At 40.6% G+C, this 26,889-nt stretch overlaps 2 protein-coding genes across 12 annotated transcripts; one reads left to right on the top strand and one right to left on the bottom strand.

The window, feature by feature from the left end:
• Positions 1-877: 877 nt before the first annotated feature.
• LOC133654026 (sentrin-specific protease 7-like) lies at positions 878-17,664 on the bottom strand. 11 transcript variants are annotated; one of them, XM_062053976.1, is made up of 22 exons: positions 17,335-17,664; positions 16,226-16,310; positions 16,117-16,160; positions 15,920-16,036; positions 9,022-9,125; positions 5,409-5,542; positions 5,087-5,339; positions 4,978-5,013; positions 4,802-4,917; positions 4,614-4,647; positions 4,342-4,542; positions 2,722-2,945; positions 2,583-2,647; positions 2,409-2,525; positions 2,222-2,341; positions 2,062-2,154; positions 1,932-1,999; positions 1,813-1,853; positions 1,656-1,699; positions 1,519-1,587; positions 1,299-1,449; positions 878-1,099 (listed from the first exon to the last, which is right to left on the bottom strand). In XM_062053976.1, the coding sequence occupies exons 5-22, from the start codon at positions 9,080-9,082 to the stop codon at positions 971-973; spliced, it is 1,956 nt and encodes a 651-aa protein (XP_061909960.1). In that variant the 5' UTR covers positions 9,083-9,125; positions 15,920-16,036; positions 16,117-16,160; positions 16,226-16,310; positions 17,335-17,664; the 3' UTR covers positions 878-970. The 11 variants fall into 11 exon arrangements, with proteins under 11 accessions (XP_061909960.1, XP_061909951.1, XP_061909952.1 ...); XM_062053967.1 differs by having other exon boundaries at positions 4,802-5,013; positions 17,335-17,660; XM_062053968.1 differs by having other exon boundaries at positions 4,802-5,013; positions 15,920-16,033; positions 17,335-17,660.
• ftcd (formimidoyltransferase cyclodeaminase) lies at positions 17,156-26,658 on the top strand. The gene is given in 16 exon segments (XM_062053978.1): positions 17,156-17,279; positions 18,114-18,227; positions 21,406-21,589; positions 21,661-21,789; positions 21,857-21,945; positions 22,021-22,200; positions 23,388-23,525; positions 24,221-24,352; positions 24,840-24,901; positions 24,964-25,090; positions 25,154-25,315; positions 25,395-25,438; positions 25,501-25,639; positions 25,711-25,740; positions 25,742-25,807; positions 25,871-26,658. Coding segments are annotated over 15 exon segments (1,620 nt in total). The 5' UTR covers positions 17,156-17,279; positions 18,114-18,173; the 3' UTR covers positions 25,955-26,658.
• Positions 26,659-26,889: the final 231 nt, after the last annotated feature.

Raw genomic sequence — 26,889 nt, 5'->3', positions numbered from 1 at the left:
GAACAAATTGACAAAACTATTTTAAATAGCTGCAACATAATGGCACTTTAACTTTAAGTAGATAGGATCTTTGATCCAAGACACAACTTACATTTAACTAAAATTGTATTTTCTTTGTGCTCGACAAAAGAAAAGTATTGACAATGTCTCCATGTTAAGAAACTTGACTTCTGGCTTCACCTTGATGTCTTGTTAGTTGTTATGAGAGTAGCGTATGTGTGTGTGTGTGTGGCCCTTTTAAGACATGACAGCATATGAGGTGAGTGACGTCAGTGAGTGAGTGGGCGAGAGAGGTGAGCGAGCGGCAACAGTGAGTGCGTGCAGGTGCTCTAGCTTGGTGGATGGCTGCGTTCAATAAAGTCACAAAGTTGCAACAAACCGCCGACCCTCAGCTGTAAAGACCCACTTCCGGGTAAAGTGAAGGTTGTTAGCCCGAAGTACATAGGCCCTGGAGGAACGTCTCTCCTGCGCCCCTCAACTACAGTCTGGGAGCCCACCCCCCACCCCCACCCACTCAAAGCACGCCTTTTCTCTGCACGCCTCTTCTTTTTCTTGTGACACAGAAGAACGACACCGCAGCGCTGCAATAAAACACACTCAGATCTTCTGTTTCTAGCCGATACTACATAAAAAATAGCGTAAAATAACGCAGTAACACATCATGTAGTAACGGTAACTGAGTTACTGAATATAAAAAATAATGCGTTAGATTACTAGTTACCACCGAAACTAACGGCATTAGTTTGTAACGTGTTAGTCCCAACACTGATGATAACAAAGAGAAAGTAGAAGCATTAAGGCTTTACATTAAAATTATTTGTTGATCTGATATCTGTGTCTTATTTTAGAGAACTGAAAGGATTTCAAACACAATATGACTGATTGAGACTTTATTGAGTGTGAAGATTAATAAATAAAAGAACATTAAGGCAAAGAAGACCAACACTATACAGTGAATCATCAAATAAGTTTAGGCTTGTGACTGACTTTTGTGTAGCCTCGTGATCAAGGATCGGATCTCCTCACGTTTCTGTCGCACACGATGTCGTGGAAACCAGTTAACCAAATGTGGAGGGAGGTCAAAGTGCACCACAGGGTTCTGGGAATTCAATGAGATGTAATTAATGTGCCATTGTGTATATTGTCTCCTACAAAATACAACATGTTGGCTTGCTAAACAGGCGTGCAGCAAATTGACTTGTGTCAATCTGTTTGTAGTCAAGTCAGCTATATGAACTACTGTACATGTCATTAATCGTAATTTTATTGCTTCAGCTAGAAATGTTGCTGTGCATCACCTGAAGAAAGCTCTCCACGTACTGCAACAGGTACAGACCGCAGTCGGTGCTGTTGTCCTGCTGTGGGACGATGCAGCTGCAGTTGTGCATGTTGTCTGAGGAGAAGACACGATGCAGCTCCCTACGCTCCTCCCACTCCACCTGCAGGTAACTGCACACACTTGCCTGTTAAGCACTTTTGTGACTGGCATAAGAAAATGTTCTGAAAGTAAACACTCACTCTCTCAGAAGCTTGCAAACATGTTCATGATGCAGTAGTTTCAGAGAGTCCATGACTAGGATACACGGCCTGCAGCAGAAGAGGAAACCTGCTAAAAAAAGTGGTCAAACAGAGGCGATCCATGCGAGACGACTCACCGTGTCAACACAGTATTCCTCGTGCAGCCTTGCTGTGTACACGCCTGCAAAACAGACACACATTTTTGCTCCCCAAACATGCAAATGCTTTTGGGCTTGCTAGCCTTTGCTTGGCTTTCTGCTACCAGCAATGATGATTTCTTTTATATGTATTTACCGGCGGCTGCTCTGATCTCAGACTGACAAGCCTGGATGCACCTAAGAGAGATGATACATCAAAGTGCCTTGCTGCTGCATTATTGGGTGTAACGGCATATCCCGTGAAAATGAGCTTACTTGTTTGCTGCTCATAATGGACACCATCCTGACCTGGGAAACAAACCACCGCCAGGAACCAGTGTGCGCTGCAGAAAGTGTGAGGTCAGGCACGAGGAGAAAGAATGATTTCAAATGAATTGTTTCTTACTCCTGATTAATGGGCACAAATAAGAAGTCTTTGTTGAAAATGTCCACATGGCGAGTCCACGTCTTCACACGCTGGTGTCTCATGTATGGATCTCTGACAAAAGAATCATTAATTATAACATTTTAATTTCCTTATAAGACACACCATCAAGTATTCTCACTGGAAAGCAGCGACACTTTCATCAGCGACTTGTCGTCTGCTGAGCTGTTTGAAGAAGAAACTGCTGAAGATGTGACTGCGCTCTGCCACGGCACAGCCTCCACCCTCCAGGAGGAGGAACCTGTAAGAAGACAACAGTCAGTGGAACCATCAATACCTCCAACGATTGACACTTCTTTTTGACCCACTTGAGGTAAAAGTCGATGATGACATCATTCAGGAATTCGCCTCTTTCCAGACAGGACAAGTCTTCTTTAGTTACTGTGATACGGCCTCTGGACGGCGCTGCTGGGTACTGAATCAACCTGCCCACCAAACAACGTCATACAGATGCTCCAACAACTGGCAGTTAAGCGTTTTACCTGCTGGCAAATGGCAGAGCAGATGACTGTTTTATGCCTTGTCTTGCCGACGTACTAGACACCTCCTGGAACACAAACAGAATCTCCCATGAAAGAGGTAGACCTCCTCTTGCACTTTCCCCTGACAAGTTAGTCTTACTGGCAACTGGCCCAGCAGATCGAGGAGGTGCTCATCCAAGGGTGGCGGGCAGCTCTGAAGGAGCAGCTGTCCATCACTCCAGTCCAGGGGAGAGGTCGGCTGCTCTGCTGAAGAAGAGCGGCCCTCCCTGAAGTCTGTCATCTCCAACATAGATGCCAGCAGTGCAGCCTGCAGCTCAGAAAGCTGCTCTGTCATCACCAGCAGCAGGATGAAGCAGGCTGGACCTGCAGGAAGAAACATTCTTCACTTTTTATATAGAATTTAAAACAAGTGAAAAAGACACTAACGTGTTGTGTAGATCTCCACGAGGGCTAATAGACATGTTCTAAATATGACTTAAAACAATCAATTGCTGGATGGATGTGTTTTAATTCAACAAGCTCAAACAAGAAAATACTTGACCCAACTGAATACATTTTTTCGAAAGAACTAACATAAAAACGATGCATTTTGATAGAAATGCAACTAATGATAAAACACAGCAGTTGTTGTCAGCTGTTTCTGAGTCAGAGACCCCTTTCATCCTGGTATCCAGGGTACGTTCTGGCGTGTTAACATAGTTCTTTGTTTACTTTACTTTTTGTAAACATAATTGGCAGATGGCAGCACTTATATCACCTGGAAGATTAAGTGTTACCTTCCTGTATTGCAAAAACTTTAAAAAAAAAATATATATATACATACAGTATATATATACACAGATATATATGTATACACTAATATATGTGTGTGTATATATATATATATATATACTGTATTTATATATATATATATATATATATATATATATATATATATATATATATATATATATATATATATATATATATATGTATATAAAAAAAAATTATTGTGGCATTTATACATGTTATCGACATTTTCAAATATGTCAATTTATATTTGATGACTATTTTGTTGAGACAAAATGTTAGAAATTATTAACGGTATTGTAAATCATATGCTGGACAGTACTGGCATATCGGTATAAAGGCCATCATTGAGCATCTCTACCGCTCATTTATTTTATTAATAAAAGCAGTAATTTTCATGCAATTCTTTCTAAAATGTTCTTCTAACCCCAGAAGAAAAATGTCTTCCATAAAAATACTTGTTTTAGACTGAATGTATATATGTACAGCATTGCATGTGTAACGGAGGCCAGCCAGTGTGGCTGGTCCACTTGTACGTTGATAAAACTTACTCCCTGACAACCTCAAAAGCAGTGCTGGTTACCAGGTTGAAAGCTCAGACTTTTATTTAGCTCAGTAGCCAGTTTCGAGTCCCGGCCGGAAAAGAAACGCAGGGACTGAACCAGGCGGGTAAAACATGTATGTATGTACATTATATGTGTTGTTAGCTGTCCCCCTGCTGCTCCTCTGTTTTTCTTTTTAATCCAGTTTAAGTAGTCGTGTGACACAAATAAGGTTTGGAATAGAAAAAATGGTTTTAATGTATATCTTTCACAAAGTAGGGTCTGGAAAAAATATCAGCTTGCATTGCCGACCATTCACTGTGGTGGCCTTTAACGGTCAAAAAGCCTTGCTAGATTTAGAAATTGTAATGTGGAACTGTCAGTTTGAAATAACATTTTAAACTTAAGTGGGTTATAATTTTAACAACCTTTGGCAGTAGAGTTGTGAAGGATAGCCATCTCTCGCTGTAGCATGTTGGCCTGAGCGTCCGTCACCCACAGAATGAGCAGCGAGGGGGCCAACCCTTCCAGTTCATCAAGCAAAGTCCCGCCTCGAACTACATCACCGTCCCATAAACCATAACCTCGCACCTGTGACGCCACAACACTGACCTCGCCTTCTTCTTTTCCTGTTGGACAGACACTGACACATCACTTAGCAACACACAGTTGTAGGGAAAACAAATCTCAAGTTTAGTACCTTTTAGAGGTAGAAGTATTCCACTTGACGTAATCTAGACACAAAGACACAATGTGTCATTAGGTGCACATTTTTTCCCAAAAGGACACACCGGTTCTAATTGCTTAAAAAAATGAATTGAGTGTATATCCTGTTCCTGAAAGAAATCTGGTTTTAAAGTGCTGTAAAAGTGAAACGTGGCATGTCACCATCATCTTTCCGTTGGCATCAGCACGTGTCAGGCCGCAGTGAAGCAACAAAAAGTCCAGTTCCAGGAAGGAAGGCGGCTCTGAGATCACGTCTCGCCTTGGGAGAGTGTGTCTTCCTGCAAACTGATGAGGAATTTTATTCTGACCGGTTTTGTCCATCTGGCTGCTCTCATCACCTTCATCCTGCTCGTCTTCCTCACTCGATAAGACGACTGGAAGGAACGTTAAGTTTCTTAAAGAGACGATTGTTGCAAGAACGTAAGAAGCAGAGTTTGCTTAACTCACTTGGCTCCAACTGGGCTTGCTTCCTTCGACCAGAATGCAGGCCAACTACCCTGCTGGTTTTCTTTCTCTGTCTGAAGGCCATCCACCTCCTCCTCTCTTCCTCCCCCAGTTCCTCATTTGCCTTGGAGGACTTCCTGTTGTCCGTTACCCCACTAGATGTTGCTTCCATCAACGAGGAGGGGGAATGTCTGTAGTTGTTTGAATAAGATGCTTTGTTTGTAGCAGGACAGTCTGCATGGCTATCTGAAGCAGACTGAGAAGAAGCAAGATACTTTATATTTACTGGAGCACAGAAAAAGTATTAATAACCTTTGAACTTCACCTCATGCATATAATCAGCTCTTGTCCATGTTTTGTGTCCCGGCAAGGGGGAAGTCAAGCTCCCATCGTGCACGTGTCCTCTTAGCTCAGCAAGAGAGTCCCACGCCTCCACTGATACACTTTTACGGAGCGAACCTGTAGGGACAAATATCTACATTGATCTTTTCTAGTCCTATTGCCTCAGTACACTTTTTCTCAGTATAGTACATGGTGTCCCAAAACATTTGACACCATATTAGTCAGAAACAGCCAATTTTCATTCCAATGAACTCAAATGTAAACAAGATTTTTTAAATGGTGACTAATTTTAATGTTATACTTGTAGTGTATTTTTTTTTCTATGTGCTATAAGGAAATGACTTTTTTGTACGTCTTCTACAATCATAGACAACAAATGAAGAGAAATATAATCTTGGGGAAAAATGTTACTTAATATGTGTATGTGCTGCGTACAACACTTACAACCTTTAGCATATCAGTATGTGGAGTTTAATTATGGAATAGATTAAGCAAAGAAGTCGAACAATGCACTACCGTAATATGATCCCGTTGAAGAAACCGTTCAAACTCAAACTGTTTACAAAGCACAAGGAAGAAAAATTCTGATAAATGAGACATAATCTACCATCTATTACATATTGAGGAAATTATGTGAATCACAATGTATTAAGAACTGTCTATTCCTTTATAGTCACATTAACTTATTATCAATGTATTTATTGGTTTGTTTGTGTTACAGGTTAAACACAGGAAGTGAAAAAAATTGTTAGCAATTGCTATTATTTCGAAATAAACTAATATCACTTATTTTTACAGGGTTTGCTCTGGACATGTATTTACTCAGATATTCCTATTTCAAATCATGTCACAGTATTTGGGATAACCTGCACGTCAACTTCTATTTTTCAAGATCTAAATGTGTCAAGATCATATTAGGAATGTAGCTATAGATTATTTTAGTAATCGACACGTCTATAGAGTTTTTCACTAATTGGAGAAATCACACTTTAGCCTTAATGTACATTTTACAAAATATATTTTTCTGCTTGCCATTACCTTCATTACCTTTTTTCTAATAAATGGACATCATCAACATTGAAATTGCACTTTTAACATGAGTGCATTAATATCATATACATTATATAAATACACTATATTGCCAAAAGTATTTGGTGTATATAGTGTATATACAAACCCTGTTTCTATATGAGTTGGGAAATTGTGTTAGATGTAAATATAAACGGAATACAATGATTTGCAAATCCTTTTCAACACATATTCAATTGAATGCACTACAAAGACAAGATATTTGATGTTCAAACTCATAAACTTTTTTTTTTTTTTTGCAAATAATAATTAACTTAGAATTTCATGACTGTAACATGTGCCAAAGTAGTTGAGAAAGGGCATGTTCACCACTGTGTTACATGGCCTTTCCTTTTAACAACACTCAGTAAACATTTGGGAACTGAGGAGACACATTTTTTACGCTCCTCAGGTGGAATTCTTTCCCATTCTCGCTTGATGTACAGCTTAAGTTGTTCAACAGTCCGGGGGTCTCCCTTGTGGTATTTTAGGGACGGCGTGGCGAAGTTGGTAAAGTGGCCGTGCCAGCAATCGGAAGGTTGCTGGTTACTGGGGTTCAATCCCCACCTTCTACCATCCTAGTCACGTCCGTTGTGTCCTTGGGCAAGACACTTCACCCTTGCTCCTGATGGCTGCTGGTTAGCGCCTTGCATGGCAGCTCCCGCCATCAGTGTGTGAATGTGTGTGTGAATGGGTGAATGTGGAAATACTGTCAAAGCGCTTTGAGTACCTTGAAGGTAGAAAAGCGCTATACAAGTATAACCCATTTATCATTTATAATGCGCCACACATTTTCAATGGGAGACAGGTCTGGACTACAGGCAGGCCAGTCTAGTACCTGCACTCTTTTACTATGAAGCCACGTTGATGTAACACGTGGCTTGGCATTGTCTTGCTGAAATAAGCAGGGGCGTCCATGGTAACGTTGCTTGGATGGCAACATATGTTGCTCCAAAACCTGTATGTACCTTTCAGCATTAATGGCGCCTTCACAGATGTGCAAGTTACCCATGTCTTGGGCACTAATACACCCCCATACCATCACAGATGCTGGCTTTTCAACTTTGCGCCTATAACAATCCGGATGGTTCTTTTCCTCTTTGGTCCGGAGGACACGACGTCCACAGTTTCCAAAAACAATTTGAAATGTGGACTCGTCAGACCAGAGAACACTTTTCCACTTTGTATCAGTCCATCTTAGATGAGCTCAGGCCCAGCGAAGCCGACTGCGTTTTTGGGTGTTGTTGATAAAACGGTTTTCGCCTTGCATAGGAGAGTTTTAACTTGCACTTACAGATGTAGCGACCAACTGTAGTTACTGACAGTGGGTTTCTGAAGTGTTCCTAAGCCCATGTGGTGATATCCTTTACACACTGATGTCGCTTGTTGATGCAGTACAGCCTGAGGGATGGAAGGTCACGGGCTTAGCTGCTTACGTGCAGTGATTTCTCCAGATTCTCTGAACCCTTTGATGATATTACGGACCGTACATGGTGAAATCCCTAAATTCCTTGCAATAGCTGGTTGAGAAAGGTTTTTCTTACACTGTTCAACAATTTGCTCACGCATTTTTTGACAAAGTGGTGACCCTTGCCCCATCCTTGTTTGTGAATGACTGAGCATTTCATACAATCTACTTTTATACCCAATCATGGCACCCACCTGTTCCCAATTTGCCTGTTCACCTGTGGGATGTTCCAAATAAGTGTTTGATGAGCATTCCTCAACTTTATCAGTATTTATTGCCACCTTTCCCAACTTCTTTGTCACGTGTTGCTGGCATCAAATTCTAAAGTTAATGATTATTTGCACAAAAAAAAATGTTTATCAGTTTGAACATAAAATATGTTGTCTTTGTAGCATATTCAACTGAATATGAGTTGAAAATGATTTGCAAATAATTGTATTCCGTTTATATTTACATCTAACACAATTTCCCAACTCATATGGAAACGGGGTTAGTACATTCATACACATACTGCCAAAAGCTTTTGGAAGAATGGTCGAAAATTCCTATAAACACACTCCACAACCTAGTGGACAGCCTTCCCAGAAGAGTTGAAGCTGTAATAGCTGCCAAAGGTGCACCGACATATATATATTTATGTATTTATTTTGAACTCTCCGTTGTTCGCCGCAACACAAATCACGGCACCTACACACAACCGCTCTCATGTGCACTCTGGAAACTATGTCTGTGTTTAAAGTTCCTGCCACTCCATACACCTGGATTTTATTGAATTGTATTAGTTACTCTAATTGAACGTATAATCAAAGCAACTGAATATGAATCAAACATTTTTTTCTTATCGAATTAATCAATAAATCGTTGCAGCACTAGAACATGTTAGAAATTGAGATCTGAACAAGCATCTTCTAAACCACAAGGACAAAATAACATTTTAACTATTGAAGACATCATCAAAATGGATACTTGCCCTGCAACTTCAAACAAATCCCCACTTCATGCTCTAAGGTTGTATGTTGTCTCTCGTGATATGCAGACATTGAACAGACAAAATGCACACCTGTTCTTCCCTCACTTATATGGTCACTCTTGAGTGTTGGAAAGAGGCACTCTGAATCCATTGAAGGTTGCAGAAGCTGATCTGAGGCACTCTGCGGCCGCCATCTGGTGGACGAGATGCACAACAGCTGCTTCATTTGAAAAAATTACAACTGATTCACAGTGTAGTGCAGGGGTGGCAAACTCAAATAGAGTGGGCAAAAAAATTTAAAACTGAACAAAGCCACGGGCCAAGGTTGAACAAATTAACCTTTTTGATAGGGACCCAAACAAGTTTTGCATTAAATATTGAACAAGCAAGGCTTATATAACTTTATAGTGACGTGCAAAATCGAGTTTCAAATAATAATAACAATAATTAAAAAATATCAATGGCATATCAAAAACAATTTAAATAAAAATGTAATGCCTATTTTCTATTTGCAGCCTTCTGAGGTAAATATCAACATTACATTTTTCCACAGGCTAATAAATTTGAAAATAAAATAATGAATAAACCTTAAACTGCTCAGTTTGCAACACACTGATCTAATCTGATGTGCCCAAGCCAGATACTTGCCATCTTTTCTTGGATGCTAGTTCAGTAATGTCGGGGCTCAGGCTTTGAGCTGAGGCAACTTTCATTATCGGACAAAGTTGTTCCTCAGTCATTATATCTCGTATTACACAGTCTTGGGGGCGTGCCTTACAGGCACTGCTTTTAACGTCCTCTACGAGCTGTCGTCACGTCCGCTTTTTCATCCCTTCTAACAATGTGCCCGCCCAGTCACAAGATATGAGCGACTTCTGTACGCACATACGAGAATGCAACGCATACTTCATCAACAGCGATACAGTTTACACTGAGGGTGCCCGTATAAGCAACTTTAACATTGTTAGAAATATACGCCACACTGTAAATCCACAGCAAACAAGAATGACAAACACATTTTGGGAGAACATCTGCACCGTAACACAATATAAACACAACAGAACAAATACCCAGAACCCTTTGCAGCACTAACTCTTCCGGGACGCTACAAAATACACCCCCCCTCCCGCTACCACCCCCCCACACACACACACACACACACACACACACACACACACACACCTTGTAGCGTCTCGGAAGAGTTAGTGCTGCAAAGGGTTCTGGGTATTTGTTCTGTTGTGTTTATGTTGTGTTACGGTGCGGATGTTCTCCCAAAATGTGTTTGTCATTCTTGTTTGGTGTGGATTCACATTGTGGCGTATATTTCTAACAGTATTAAAGATTTTTATACGGGCACCCTCAGTGTAACCTGTATCAATGAAGATCAAGTATGCGTTGCATCACTTGTGGATGCGTGCCAAAGCCGCACCTATTATATATCTATGCCAGCACTCGTTGGACTGGACGAAAAGGGGATGTGATGATTTTAGGGAGGTACGCTGACGTATGGGAGTCTCCCGGGAGGGTTGGCAAGTATGACAATTAGCGGGGAATATGGTGTACTGCGGCACCGCCGCTGTTAATAATCCGCGGGCCAGCTCTAGTGTTGATTTGATATCGCCTCAAGGGCCAAGTGAAATTACACATTATACGGCGGGCCAAATTAGGCCCGCGGGCCAGAGTTTGACACCCATGGTGTAGTGGTTTACTCAGCTGCCTTCTATACAGAGCTGTGTATAGAGAGTATGGACAACTCGGTTTCAGAAGATCTCCCAAATGATTGGTCAAAACCCCCTTGCGTGACTACAGGGCGCCACCTTGAATACCAGTTTGGAGCCGCCGCTAAGCCACACTACATTTCCTCATTAGACAATTATTTTTTACTCAATAGTTTTTTGCCATGTAAACATGCCCTTTTGTACGGCATAATAATCGCCACAAAAACTGGAAAATACACGTTTTAATCAGGAAACAATTTAAAAAATAGTTTAAAAGGTTTAATGAAATAATAAATTAACATCATACTAGAAATACAAATGACACGTGTTCGGAAATGAATGACTGACTTTAGATGTCATGGAAGGATTTTTGGTAAAAATGCCAATAAGCCCTTTTAATGGAAACAAAAACTGCTGAGTCAATTTGACATCTTAAATAGATTGTATTTTACACCCTCTCAGTTGTTTAAAATGGGTATAGTAGATACCAAGTTATGTATAGAGTGTTAGACAGCTAAAGTACCTATTGTTTCATTTACTGTGGGAATGTCAGTGAAAAAAACCTAGGTCACTTTAAGTGCATCTGGAGAATTGCTAATGATAGCCAAGTTAGCTTATGTGTGAAGGGGTCGTGTATGAAACAAGCTCAGCTTCCTTGTTTACATAACATGGTGTCAGAGTTAAGGACTACGCGCCTACAGAGACCAAAGAATGGCAAAGTTTGGGACCCCAGAGCAGTTTGATTTAGTCGTACAAGCGCAGTGTCCTCTAAGAGGCAGCGCTTTTCACGTTTTTGGATATTAGAAGACCTCTTGTATCCAGTTTGAAAGTCAGAGACGAAGAAAAGAAATGACATTTTTCAATGCCTATGAACATCAAATGTAATGCTTTTTAATAATAGTGCTGATCAGATGAATCCTCATGAGACATTGAACCACTTGAGCCAATTGGTTCTAGAATTTCTCAAAGCTTCAATGCATGCTTCGACACAAGACTCTACCTGCTGGTCAAATGTATAATTACAAACAGCTGCATCTTAACCACATAATGTGTGACGCATTGACATGTTGCGTCTATTATGGCTCTTCGAAATGACAATGAATCAGAATAAATGTTTGACAAAATGGTTTTCCCAAGTAAATCAACAAAGTATAATAAAATATGTTTTATGTGTTATATATGTACATACACTACCGTTCAAAAGTTTGGGGTCACCCAAACAATTTTGTGGAATAGCCTTCATTTCTAAGAACAAGAATAGACTGTCGAGTTTCAGATGAAAGTTCTCTTTTTCTGGCCATTTTGAGCGTTTAATTGACCCCACAAATGTGATGCTCCAGAAACTCAATCTGCTCAAAGGAAGGTCAGTTTTGTAGCTTCTGTAATGAGCTAAACTGTTTTCAGATGTGTGAACATGATTGCACAAGGGTTTTCTAATCATCAATTAGCCTTCTGAGCCAATGAGCAAACACATTGTACCATTAGAACACTGGAGTGATAGTTGCTGGAAATGGGCCTCTATACACCTATGTAGATATTGCACCAAAAACCAGACATTTGCAGCTAGAATAGTCATTTACCACATTAGCAATGTATAGAGTGTATTTCTTTAAAGTTAAGACTAGTTTAAAGTTATCTTCATTGAAAAGTACAGTGCTTTTCCTTCAAAAATAAGGAGATTTCAATGTGACCCCAAACCTTTGAACGGTAGTGTACATTGTGTGTTTGTATTTTGCCAACATGATAGAATCATATGATAGGGCAGGTTGTATAATGTTTTTCTGTTACCTTGAGAAAATGGCATAAAGAGGCATAATATAATGTAACTTGGATAATGACATAGAGAACAGAGGAGATTTAGTTTATTTTTATTTTTGGTTTTAGGCGATTCTTTAGGCATGGCAATTTAATATTTATTAAATGGACATCAAGTTTGCCGTTTGGATTCTGTTTGTCGTCCTTCTTTGATTCTAGCGGCATTTAAAACATATATATATATATATTTTCTATCTATATTCCACAATGACCACAAGTCTCAAAAGCTCACATTTTCAATGGAGCTTGGGCGGTTTATGAGTTGTCGAATCTCCCGGCAAATCTGAACCGCATCCCGAAACAGTCACGTGGTACAAGCGGGCAACGAGGTTTCGGAGAAACGTGCCCTCCATTACTCGACACATGCCTCGAAGCCTCAGCACATTTGGTCCCATCACTAATTTAAGGCCTTAATTTTCACAAAATCTATCTACAGTGTTGATAGGTTTTCAATGTAGTGAGTCCCCGGGACCCACAGGTGGTTAGTTGAGTGGGAAATTCAATGGGTCCCAACTACTCAGTTAAAAAAAAGTATTTCTCTATTGAGGGTTAAACTCCTTTGACGGCGGTGTGATATGGTTATAATAAACGGTTGTATTCATGTATGTTCAAAATGTATCTGAAATTAAATACAATTCCAAATATCACAATGGCATGACATATGACATTCAAATCAAACATTTTTTGTAGCAACATAAATAGCACCAATTAATACAATTCAAATAACAAAATGGTGTCTCTATGGTCTGTAGTACCAAATAAAAATTTCAATAGTGTTGATTTTAACAAATGAACAAAACATTCTCATCACCATGACAGTCGAAAAAAGAAGTGTCACCAAAATCTTTTCATCTGAACATCAACTAAATTTTTAATTTTATCAGTCACTGTGAAACCTTTAGTGTATTTAGCTACTGTATTCACACAAAAATGAAACATAACTAACACAGTGGAGAAAAAAAACGAGAAAATCTAATCTCGTTGGAACACTATGTATGTGCAGATGCCGTTTGGGCATAAAATGTAATTTTCATCACCACCACCGGATTATGTTTTATTATTTCATTACAGCCCGTCCTCTAATCGTTAAAACTTAATCGACATGAATGAGCACAGCATGGAGCAGTAGAAACGTTGGTTTATTTCCTATGAAGTCTGTATTTTTAATTGTCGAAATGAAATCAGCGGTGACAGGCTAGTTATTTCTGTAGCGGCTAAATTAGCATGTCGCAATACTTCGTACAGGAGATCACGTCTGCGACGAGTAGATGCGCAGAGGGTTGAAAGAGTGCTTGTCCAGCCTGCTAACAACAAGGTTTCTGTTGCCAGTTACTGTGTGATTGTTTAAAGGCCTACTGAAACCCACTACTACCGACCACGCAGTCTGATAGTTTATATATCAATGATGAAATCTTAACATTGCAACACATGCCAATACGGCCGGGTTAACTTATAAAGTGCAATTTTAAATTTCCCGCTAAACTTCCGGTTGAAAATTCCTTTGGAGGATGACGTATGCGCGTGACGTAGCCAGTTTAACAGAGGTATGGCTTCCCCATTGAAGCCAATACGAAATAGCAGGATTAATTTGTGGCATATTAAATATAAGCCTGGTTGTGTTGTGGCTAATAGAGTATATATATGTCTTGTGTTTATTTACTGTTGTAGTCATTCCCAGCTGAATATCAGGTCCCACCCGCGCGCTTCCAAACATTTGATCGCTTGCCCGTACGTGCGTGTCACGTACGTAACTTTGGTTAAATATATAAGCTTTATGAACCTTGGGTTAGGTGAACGGTCCTTTGGGCTGAGTGAGTGTGTGTGTTGTGCAGGTGTTTGAATTGTATTGGCGGGTTTTATGGACGGGATCCCGTCCATATAACCCGCTCGAGCTATAACTAGCTCGAGCTAGTAGCTAGTAGCTAGGAGCTAACATAACAAACACCTAGGTGTTTTTATGTGGGATTAATTTGTGGCATATTAAATATAATCCTGGTTGTGTTGTGGCTAATAGAGTACCGTAATTTTCGGACTATAAGCCGCACCTGACTATAAGCCGCACCAGCTAAATTTAGGGGAAAATACAGATTGCTCCATATATAAGCCGCACCCGACTATAAGCCGCAGGGTTTGGATGTGTAATTAGCGTAGTATATAGGGGTTCCTGCTACCACGGAGGGGATTGTCGGGACAGAGATGACTGTTTGGGAACGCAAAGCGTCCCATTTATTAACTATAAATCTTTCAATCATTCAATCAAACTTTCACATCTTTGACATGGCGAACAGCATTCATGCAGAGTACAAATAATACAACGGTGCAAAGTAATACAAAGTGCTCGCCTGTACGTTATCAAAATAACCAGCCTAAGTCAGTCTTTAATCATTGTGTCATCGTCTTCCTCCTGCGTACTAAAACCACCGAAATCCTCTTCGTCGGTGTCGGAGAAGAACAGGCCGTAAATAAGCCGCACCCTTGTATAAGCCGCAGGGACCAGAACGAGGGGGAAAAGTAGCGGCTTATAGTCCGGAAATTACGGTATATATATGTCTTGTGTTTATTTACTGTTGTAGTCATTCCCAGCTGAATATCAGGTCACCCCCGGCTCTCACAGCATCTTCCCTATCTGAATCGCTTCCACTCCCCACTAGTCCTTCACTTGCACTTTCCTCATCCACAAATCTTTCATCCTCACTCAAATTAATGGGGAAATCGTCGCTTTCTCGGTCCGAATCTCTCTCACTTCTGGCGGCCATCATTGTAAACAATAGGGAACTTTGCGGATATGTTCACCCGACTACGTCACGCTACTTCACGCTACTTCCGGTAGGGGCAAGCCTTTTTTTATCAGATACCAAAAGTTGCGATCTTTATCGTCGTTCTATACTAAATCCTTTCAGCAAAAATATGGCAATATCGCGAAATGATCAAGTATGACACATAGAATAGACCTGCTATCCCTGTTTAAATTTTAAAAAATCATTTCAGTAGGCCTTTAATGTTCACAATGTATCTTTTTTTAATGGGAAAAAAATGGTTGCGTCCGCGGGACACATGGATAGTAGTTTTAGTGCATCCTTTCAGATTTTAATGCGTCAGGGACTCATGACACATACCTAGCAACAAAACTGTATTAAATGATCTTTAATGATTTTTAAAGACCCGCGGAAACCCTGTCCCTATTAGAAAACAAGATGTGCAAAAAGTAGTGAAACATTGAACAGTTGGACGTGTCCATTCAAAACTTTAGAGAAGGTCAAATTAACTTCACTTCTAAAGGTTATAGCGATTTTTACGTCAAGGAAGCCGAATATCCCTACTCTATCTCCCTTTTAAAGTGATGAAATGAATTAAATCATGTAAATCTTCAGATTAATTGTTTGTGAAATGTAATAAATTACATGATATGTTTTGGCAAACTTTTCAGCAGTGGTATACAGACAAGGATGCCTCACCCATGTAACAGAGAAATTGACTCTTCATGTGTCGGCTGATTGGCTGTGTCCGCCTTGGACTGTCCTATGATTGGTTGATGTGCTCAGTCTCCTCAGTTCCAACTGTATTAACTGCTTCTTTGAAAAACACACCGACAAAGCAGAGGAAACACTTAGGTCCTGTCAATCAATGAGACGCCCACTAAAGCTCTACTAACCTGTGTCAACGGCTTGGTGAGGTTCTGTAGTGACCCATTCTACCCTAGACACAAAACAAATATAAACATAGAGTTCTGAATACTTAAATAACTTAACAAAAAGCATCACCTTGATGTTAAGGGGATTCCCAGGGGAGGGCAAACGTTGGTGGGCAGAGTCAGTTGTTATCTTTTAAAAAGGACACACAATCAATCTGAAAAAAATAATTAAAATGAAATACTGCTAATTTCAATGCTACACGTTTTCATATATTTCACAAAGTACTGGACATCACTATCAATATGACAAGCCAGAGTTTGCTGAACGCCTCAGAGACAAAAATATATCAAAATTCATATACTTGCACACTCTTAATTTGTATTATACCAATGTAGTGTTTAGTGAGTACCTGACTCAACATAACTGAGTGATTGTCACTAACACTACCATTACTCTTCTGAGTAATAGTAGTGTTAGTCACCTCCAAAAACATGCACCTGGGGTTAGGTTGATTGACAACACTAAAATTGGCCTTAGCGTGTGAATGTGAGTGTGAATATTGTCTGTCTATCTGTGTTGGCCCTGCGATGAGCTGGCGACTTGTCCAGGGTGTACCCCGCCTTCCCTGTGCAGCTGGGATAGGCTCCAGCTCCCCCCGCGACCCCGAAGGGGACAAGCGGTAGAAGATGGATGGATGGACAATTACACTACATACAGAACATCAATAAATTATCTATTTAGTTAGAATCCACTAAAATATGACTACAGCTTCAACTCACTACGTATATAGTTTCCAAAGCGGCACATTTGTTTCTTCTTTGTACCATTATACCACACAAAAACTCAAATACTCACTTTGGTTTGGGAGAGAAAAAACATCGATTTTTTTGCAGAATGTTTCTTAATGAGCGTTATGTAGACACTTTAACAAACGTACGTCCCTACAGAAACTTTACCATTACAACTAACGTCTCTGTATAGACTTTGGAGATTAAAAAAAACTAATGTCGAAGCTTCACCATTACAACTATTTAGTGTATGCTGCTGGTAACACACGACTGCTAACAACTAGTTAGCTAGCAAGCTAGCCTCTAGCAAGTTGCTAGCCTAGCTTCCTAGCTGAATGACATCAAAATAAAACCTCTTGTGTGTCCTTGCGTCGTTCCTAAAAACAGTAAAGTCGGTAAGTGTGCAATATCTTGCGCTAGTTTGCTCATTCCGATAGTAAAGTGTCATACCATCATTCCGCAAGCATCTCGCGAATCAGTTGTTAGTCGCCGAGAAACAGTAACTAGTAACGTACGTGACGTAAATGCGTAATCTACATAATTCCACTATTTCGACGTTGTTGTAACGTTTCGATGACAAATAACATAACTCGAAAGCACACATTACAAATACATTAATTAACAATAATGATGGTGTAGAATTTAGTATGTATTATTTGCAGGGGAGTTCAGTGTTGATTTATTTAGACTCGGAGGACATTGTTTTTGGTAATTAATTTCCTTTTTCACTTCCTCTCTATTTTAAGATTTCATCCAGCTCGCCCTAAAATAATGTTGTTAACAAATGTCCTCCCTAAGCAATATAATAGACATAAACGTCAGAAAAAGTGCAGGTTTTTTTTTTAGCAGAAAAGTAAACATGCTCAGGTCCGTAGTTCAAAGTTCAAATGCAAGCAATAGTTAGCCAAATGTTGAAACCGTTGTAATTTTTTTTATGAAATAGTAGTTGATGGTCAACTAATGAGCTAACAGGACCTTTGACTTCCAAAAAACATGTTTTCAGTTTGTTTACACAAATATTGTACACAGAACTCGGGGGCGGGACCTTTGTTCATTGGAGTCATGTGGTTTTGTGTCTTTAAATCCCTGACAGTGACACACGTTAGTAATGAACACTTTTATCTTCAGTACACATTCTAGCCTGCAGGGGCGCAAATGTTAATGATTTAATACTGCAGCCTCCGGGTCTGCAGACATATATTATTGGCGTGTGTGTGCATGCGTGTTAGGATTTAGGAGTGAAGTGACTGGTCCAGGCAGTTCCATTTGGAGGTCCGTGTGAAGACAGCATGGCTCAACTGGTGGAATGTGTCCCAAACTTCTCAGAGGGGCGAAATCAAGAGGTAATATTTTATTATTATTATTATTATTATTATCATTATAAGTATTATGTAATATTTGTTCTTCAGGAATTTTCTTATGGTCTGTTAGTTGTGGTTCACACAATTTAAATTTTTAGGTCTGGGTACACTTCAACACACCTTTAAATGTATGTGTTTTTTGATTGATTGATTGAGACTTTTATTAGTAGGTTGCACAGTTAAGTACATATTCCGTACAATTGACCACTAAATGGTAACACCCGAATAAGTTTTTCAACTTGTTTAAGTCGGGGTCCACTTAAATTGATTCATGATACAGATATATACTATCATCATAATACAGTCATCACAAAAGATAATCACATTGAATTATTTACATTATTTACAATCCGGGGTGTTAGGTTTGGTTGTTATCACCAGTCATCAACAATTGAGAACAGAGAAATAGATATTGGAACAGTGTAGGTCTGACTTGGTAGGATATGGACAGCAAGTAGTGGGCATCGAGAGAGAGAGCGAGAGAGAGAGAGCGAGAGCGAGAGCGAGAGAGACAGAGAGAGAGAGAGAGAGAGAGAGAGAGAGAGAGAGAGAGAGAGAGAGAGAGAGATCAGAAGCCATAAGAAAAAGTATCTGCATTTTAATTGTTTACATTTCATTATTAACAATCCGGGGAGGGTGTTAGTTTGGGGTTGTAGCTGCCTGGAGGTGAATTTTTATTGCGGTTTTGAAGGAGAATAGAGATGCCCTTTCTTTTATACCTGTTGATAGCGCATTCCACATTGATGTGGCATAGAAAGAGAATGAGTTAAGACCTTTGTTAGTTCGGAATCTGGGTTTAACGTGGTTAGTGGAGCACCCCCTGGTGTTGTGGTTATGGCGGTCATTTACGTTAAGGAAGTAGTTTGACATGTACTTCGGTATCAGGGAGGTGTAGTGGATTTTATAGACTAGGCTCAGTGCAAGTTGTTTTACTCTGTCCTCCACCCTGAGCCAGCCCACTTTGGAGAAGTGGGCAGGCGTGAGGTGGGATCTGGGGTGGAGGTCTAGAAGTAATCTGACTAGCTTGTTCTGGGATGTTTGGAGTTTAGATTTGAGGGTTTTGGAGGTGCTAGGGTACCAGGAGGTGCATGCGTAATGGAAAAAGGGTTGAACGAGAGTTCCCGCCAGAATCATCATGGTGCTTTTGTTCGTTCGTTGGTTGACCTTTTTGATTACCTTGGTTGCCATTTTATCACAGGAAAGATTAGCTTCTAGAATGGAACCTAGGTAGGTGACCTCATCTTTCCTGGCGATAACAATGTCACCCACTTTTATAGTGAAGTCATTGACTTTCTTAATGTTGATGTGGGACCCAAATAGGATGGATTCTGTGACGTTTTACTGGGAGAAGTAGACGACAGAAACAATGACTTTGTTTAGCTGTCAGCGTGTTTATTGACAGCTGGATATGTGAGTGAGATGTGTAGATAAACCAAAGAGATGCAGTGTGACTAAATGTGAGACTTATCTGAGCGTGGTTGTTAGAGGATGTTGAGGGTGCGTGTTGATCCAGGTGGAAGTCCAAATAAGGGCAAGGCAGGCTCGAGTGTTGGAGGACAGGCGGGTAGTCGAGGGCAGGAGCGCGGCGTCGTTGTCAGTGGGCAGGCGTTAGGTCGAAAATCCAGGAAGGCAAGGGGGAATTCACGGGAAGGTCCAAGGTGACAAGGCACACAGCTTGACAAGGAAGGATGACGGGGAGTGTACTGGGTACGAGAAGCTACGTTCTGGCGTCGGATCTCAGGTTGCGTTGGCTCTTGAAGGCAGATCGCTCATCACGGGCAGGTGTGTGGATTACGGATTGGTTGCAGGCGCGAGGAGGTGCGCCAGCAGCGGAGAGAGTGCGTCTGTGGGCGTGGCCCGTGGCGTGCCCGTCAGGACGCACAGCAGGAAGAGCAGCAGCAGGAGTGTGATCCATAACAGATTCCGTTTTACCCAAGTGTATGGATAGCTTGTTGTCAGCGAGCCAGGTGGATGTTTTACAGAGTTCAGCACTGAGGATTTTCTCCACCTGTGACTTGTCCCTGTCTGATACCAGCAAGGCCGAGTCACCCGCAAACAAGAACAATTCACAGTCGCATGCCGATGACAAGTCGTTTATGTATATTAGGAACAGTAAAGGTCCCAATATACTGCCTTGAGGGACTCCACAGCTCACTGAGAGGGGGGGGGGACACGGTGCCGTTCACCTCTACCACCTGCTCCCTCCCCTCCAAGTAAGATTGTATCCAGCTCCATGAGGTTTTGTTAAATCCGATTGCTCTGAGCTTATCCAATAGTATAGCGTGGTTAACGGTGTCAAAGGCCTTCTGAAGGTCCAGCATGACCATGCCGCAGTATTTGCCCGCGTCCACCTCATGTTTGATGTGGTCGGTCAGATAGAGAAGGCATGTGTCAGTGGAGTGGTTAGTTCTGAAGCCGGATTGGAATTTGTACATGAGTTTATTAGTGGCAAGGTAACTATCGACATGTTCATAAACTATTTTCTACATTACTTTCGATTGATTGATTGCTCGATTTTATTTATTTATTTGACAGGCACAGTACAATTAAACATTGTCACCCATAGGAAACAAATGTCAAAGTACATAAGACTTCCAGTCACAGGCTAATTTGCAACCCTCGTCCCTGGTTAGGCTTTTAAAGAAACATTGAGAAAAGTAAAAAAACACATACAAGAGGATTAAGACAAGTACAACATAAAAATACATACAAAATAATTGGCCCCATTTGTCCATACGACATCCAGTTCTATTGCTCACAATTCTGAATTTCCTTAAGCCACTTTTCCAGTTTTTTGGAGAAAAGGTTAATGTTTGACTGTGACTTTAACTCCAGTGGCAAAGAGTTCCACAGATGTGAGGCCTTCACTGAAAACGCAGACTGACCCAGAGTCGTCCGGCACCTTTTCACTTTACATCTTCCAACGACTGCAGCTCGTGTCTGCACACATTCATTCCTGTATCGGTGTATTTCTTTACACATTACATCAGGGACTAATCCAATAAGACAATTAAAAATAGCTTTTAAAATTTGACTGACTGACTGATTGATTGAGAAGAAACAACTGAATCAAGCTGCAGGAAGCTCAACTTGATTAATCCTGGACTCTTTGTTTTGCTTCTGTGAGAGAAGAATAAATGTTCAAGTGATCACCTGTCAGGTTATTGATGCCATCTCAGCGGCCATCAGCAGCACGCCTGGCTGTAGCCTGTTGGACGTCGACCCCGGAGCCTCCACCAACCGGACTGTTTACACGTTTGTTGGCACTCCTGAAGCCGTGGTGGAAGGCGCGCTGAACGCTGCCCGTCATGCATTCAGCCTGATCGACATGAGCCAACACACAGGTAACTCCACAAAGATACACATACACACGCACACACCATTATTTATTTCATGTGTGTGTGTGTGCACACAGGGGAGCACCCTCGTATGGGAGCGCTAGATGTCTGTCCTTTCATTCCTGTCCAGAACGTCAGCATGGAGGATTGCGTCCACTGCGCCAACATCTTTGGACAGAAATTGGCGTCCTTGCTACACGTGCCTGGTTGGATGTCACTCAAAAAAATAAATAAAATGTTAATCAAAAACTTGAACCAGTTTTGTGTTGTCAGTGTTCCTTTACGGCGAAGCAGCAAAAAACGAAGCAAGAAGAAGTCTTCCGTCAGTGAGAGCTGGCGAGTACGAAGCTTTACCTGACAAGGTGACGGGTCATTGAACAAATCAGACACAATGACTTCTTTTACTTAAAAACTAATTTCATCCAATTTCTTTCCAGCTGCAACAGACAGAATGGGCTCCTGATTTTGGACCCAGCACCTTTGTGGCGTCCTGGGGGGCTACAGTGACTGGCGCTCGTAAGTTCCTCATCGCCTACAACATCAACGTGATCGGTACCAAAGAGCAGGCACATCGCATCGCACTGGACATCAGGGAACAAGGACGAGGCAAAGACCAGGTGCATGTTGGGAATATTGGATGTCTACTTCATGACATAATTGAAAAATGAATAAGAAATGAGCAATATGATAGATATGATCAAATTAGGGCAACAACTAACGACTATAAGGATATCTTTACAATTAGTCGACGAATTGGATTATGAAGCACACACCTATAAAGTGGCTCTAATTCAGCCATAGGCTTTTAGATGTATCATGATATACTTTTAAGTGTGTGCTAACAAACAAATAAGACAATAAAGATGAATATTTCATTTAAAAATATTTATTTATGAACTGCTCATCATCTGCTACGCTCCCGCATCACAGACACACTGTCATGAAAAGTATTGTCTCCTTTGTAAAGTGATCAAGTTATTTGTGTTTTTGATGTGTATGGGTGAAATATTACTCATACATGTTCTTTTCCACCCGCAAAATCACAAGCGAGGAGGTCTCTGAATATTATTGACAAGTCCTGGGCGATAAAACATAAAATCTCTAATTTTTTACAATAAATTAGATTCGCAATGAATAGAAAATTACAGAGATAAATTTCGCTTTTATTTGATCAAAAACTAGCAGTTTTAAAGGAGACTAACATTGCCACAATTTACAGGGATACATGACATCTTACTCTGAGCAAAATATTTTCTTTTATAAAGGTATTCTTTTCTGAACCAGTATAAAAAATACTTGTATAGAATCATTTTGAAAAAAACGAATTAGGAGCTTTCTCTGGGATCCAAAACCTCTGTCTTGTCAATTATTCCACCACTGTAACTTTAACAGAAGTGTGTTTGTTGTTGCATTCTTGTCTTGGATGCTTCTGTTTTAGATGCTGGAATAAGGTTGTTGTGATAGTGCTTTTTTTTTAAAACAAACTTTGCAGTGTGCAGTCACTTGTTTCATGTCTGTTGCAGAAAATCCAAGTCACTGACACCAATATTATTTTCTCGCTCTTGCACTCGTTAGAAGTGGCCATGTTCTTATGTACAGTATGTGTGAATCTCCACCAAGGAAATGAAAAATGGGTGGAAGCTACGGAAGCTCCTGGTGGCAAGAGTATGCCGGAACAAGAAAAAACAAATATCTTTTTTTTTTAACTCCAGTTTTCTAGGCCAATTATCAACATGTGAATTTGTTGGCAACTCATTTTACTATCGATTTCTTTTGTGAACGCTCAGCCACGTGTTTATCTCAGCCAGGGTTGCTGAAAAAGGTGCAAGCTATGGGCTGGTACCTGGAAGAAGCTAACATTGCTCAGGTGTCCACCAACATCCTGGACTACCAACAAACCTCCCTTCACTGCACCTATGAAGCCATCTGCAAGAAAGCTCAGGTCTGATGTTACTCATACACACATACTCATCATGACATCATTTCATCTTGACATGATCTGATGATGTCATCTTATGATGCCATGATACTCCATGATATATAATATATATATATATAATATGCATAATATACCATGATGTCATATGCAATTATGCCATATGATGATGTCATGATATAATCATGCCATGGTATAATGAAGCCATAATATTTCATGATTTGATGATGTCATGATACAATGATATCATAGTTTAATGATGTTAATAATATGATGATACCATGGTCTAATAATGCCATCGTTACATAATGTCATAATATAACAATGCAATGGTATGATGATGTCATAATATAATGATACCATATTATAATGTCATGGTATGATGATGATGGTACGATTTCATAATATGTCAAGATATTATGTTGCCATGGTAGGATGCTGGGATATAATGATGTCATGATATGAGGATGTTGTGATATGTTGTACAATAACACTATCTGATGAGTGTCTTGGTTGCTTACTATGTGACTCATATGAAAACACTGCTCCTAGCGTTTCAGTGGCAAATTGCATGTCACACGCTCAACCCAGACACACAATTATGAAAGGAGCGTAACGTTGTGACTACGCAAAAACATAAAGCAACCTTTGGAAAAGGAAATTGAGTTCCGTGTGCTGACAACTTACACTCATGTTTTCAGGATCTCAAGCTGCCGGTTGTCGGCTCTCAGATCGTTGGTTTGATTCCTCTTGAAGCTCTTCTGGATGCTGCAGACTTCTACATCCATAGAGAAGAACTCTTCATCGTGGAGGAGGAGCACAAATTGCGGATGGTGAGGAATAGTGTACAGTACCTCAAGGGCAGGCTGTGTCTCGAATGGAATACTTGCGTCAGTATACTTCACTTAGTTTACTCACCTGTGTGTAGTAAGTAAGTACACAGTATATGTAGTGTACTTAGTTCTTAGTACACCAGTGTCTCAAATCTATTACCATTGTTGCACATTTATAAAACATGACCATCAGAATATTTACGTACCCTATTTTTATGTTTATTACTTTCCACCGCTTCGGGTTGTTCCTCAGCTGAGATTTTTTTCAGGTATATCCCTCCCATTCTGCTATGTATATAGCCAATATGGCGAGTATTGAGGGTTGAAAGTGTTCGTCACTGCACCCTCACCCATTTTTCTACTGTACTGCATTTTACCCTTCATACTACGGGTAAGTATGTAAGAGCACAAATAGAGACACAGTAAAAGAGTTCATTGGTCCCGACTCCCCAGGTTTCTAACCTTCTAAACTAATGTGCATGGTCAGGTGATCAGCAAGCTGGGTCTGGACTCGCTGGGTATCTTTAAAGCAAAAGAACGAATCATTGAGTGAGTTTAACTCGGCTAATGTTGTTACACGTGCAAACGTGACGTATTGTATGCCTGTGCAGGTACATGGTGAAGTCGCAGGACAACAGCCGCCTGGTGTCTCTTCCTCTGAAGGAGTTTGTTCACAGCGTCGGAGCTCGAACAGCAGCCCCCGGTGGAGGATCAGTGTCTGCTGCCGTGGCTGCCCTGGTAACAAGCTGTTTGTTCAGCATCAGGTTTGACTCTGTTGCCATGATAATGTTTGTGCTGCAGGGAGCGTCACTTGGCGCCATGGTTGGCCAGATGACATACGGCAAGAGACAGTTTGAGAGCGTGGACACTGTGATGAGAAGGCTGATTCCTCCATTCCATCAGGCCATGAATGAGCTGCTGGACATGGTGGACAGCGACTCTTCTGCTTTCAACACTTACATGGTGACCATTTACTTCCTGTGTTCACGTCATCCGTATCCATACCATTGTCATACCCCATTCTCTCATTGTTTGAATGTAGGCAGCTTTGAAGATGCCCAAACATTCCCAGGAGGAGCTAAAAAGGTAGAAAAGCTTGTGATCATGTTGCAGTAAAGTTTGATGGAGGTTGTGTTGCATCCTGACAGACGTGAGGCAGCGATGCAGGACGGTCTGAAGCGAGCGGTGAGTGTCCCGTTGGCTCTGGCCCTAAAAATCAGTGTCCTCTGGTCGCCGCTCAAAGAACTTGTCCTCTATGGAAATATTAACTGTAAATCAGACGCTCAGGTGCGTAATCATGAGGTTTGTGCACCCGGCCATGTTACTGTAGAAAACTTAAAAGGTTGTGTGGCTTCTAGGTTGCAGCCAAAGCGTTGGAGATGGGGGTTTTTTGGGGCATACTATAACGTCATCATCAACCTTCATGACATCACAGATGAGAATTTTAAGATGGAGGTAGATGTCCAACATTGAAGGAGGCTCACGTTTCCACACTTGACCTTTTGTCTTGTGTTGCAGACTCAGTCCAGAGTCACAGCGTTGTTGCAGGAAGCGAAAAGCAGTGTCGCCGATATCCTCGATGCTGCGGACAAGCGCACCTGAGCGCTGACATGAAAATGTATTAAAATCTTCTAATTCAGAAATTGTCAGCACCTTGCTCAAAAAGGTTCATTGTGTCTTTTTATTCATACACTTATCAAATGTTCTTGTAATCAGACAATATTTTTGGTAAATTAGATGGAATCTTTACCTGACATGTTTCGACTGTCATCTGCACTATTCTTCAGAAGGGTCACCTGACCACAGTGATGTGCTGCCTATCAGCTGTTCTTATAGGCGTGGCCAAACAGGCAGATCTGTCAAGTCTACCTGGTTGCCCCCCCCGCCGCTTGATGGTCATCCTGATTGATGGTTTCCTTCGGCCGCTTTCTTAGTTTAATCGTCTTCTTAATCCATCGTTTGAATGTGTTACTTTCTGTCCTGATGATTTTGGCATTGTCCCAGTCCATGATGTGTTTATTTATTTTGTAATGATCTGATATGGCTGATTTTAAGATTTCCTGTTCTGATTATTGTTTTAAGCTTCTTGTAAACCTTCCAGTTGTCTCTTTTTCACATTCTTTCTGATGTTCTTTCTTCTGTGTGTTGAATGTCCTCCCCGTTTCTCCGATGTATGATTTTTTGCATGATTTACACGGGATTTCATAAATTAAATTGCATTTGTTGTCTTGTTGTATTTTGTCTTTTGGATGTACAAGTTACTGTCTTGTTTTTGTGTGAAGTCAGTCGAAACATATCAGGTAAAAATTCCATTTAATATACCGAAAATATTGTCTGATTACAATAAAATTTGAGAAGTATTGTCAGTACCTTATTGTCCGTGCAGCATTATACAATATTGTGCAGTAGTTAATAAATACATAATAAATATGAAGAAAAATAAATCACACAATATTTATAAACTTGCAGTAATTTGCAATAAAACAGTCCATATACTGTATCTAATATTAACAACAAAGGGGTGATACTATGCAAAA

The sequence above is a fragment of the Entelurus aequoreus genome, linkage group LG07, assembly GCF_033978785.1.
Source record: "Entelurus aequoreus isolate RoL-2023_Sb linkage group LG07, RoL_Eaeq_v1.1, whole genome shotgun sequence".
In the NCBI taxonomy this organism is placed as follows: Eukaryota; Metazoa; Chordata; class Actinopteri; order Syngnathiformes; family Syngnathidae; genus Entelurus; species Entelurus aequoreus.
This window is presented reverse-complemented; position numbering and strand designations above follow the sequence as displayed.

Coding starts and splice junctions, on each gene's coding strand:
- LOC133654026 (XM_062053967.1), bottom strand. CDS start 9,082: ATGGATTCAGAGTGCCTCTTTCCAACACTCAAGAGTGACCATATAAGT. Junction 2,648..2,721: donor ATCTGCTGGGCCAGTTGCCA/GTAAGACTAACT, acceptor TTTGTGTTCCAG/GAGGTGTCTAGTACGTCGGC. Junction 2,155..2,221: donor GAAAGTGTCGCTGCTTTCCA/GTGAGAATACTT, acceptor TTCTTTTGTCAG/AGATCCATACATGAGACACC.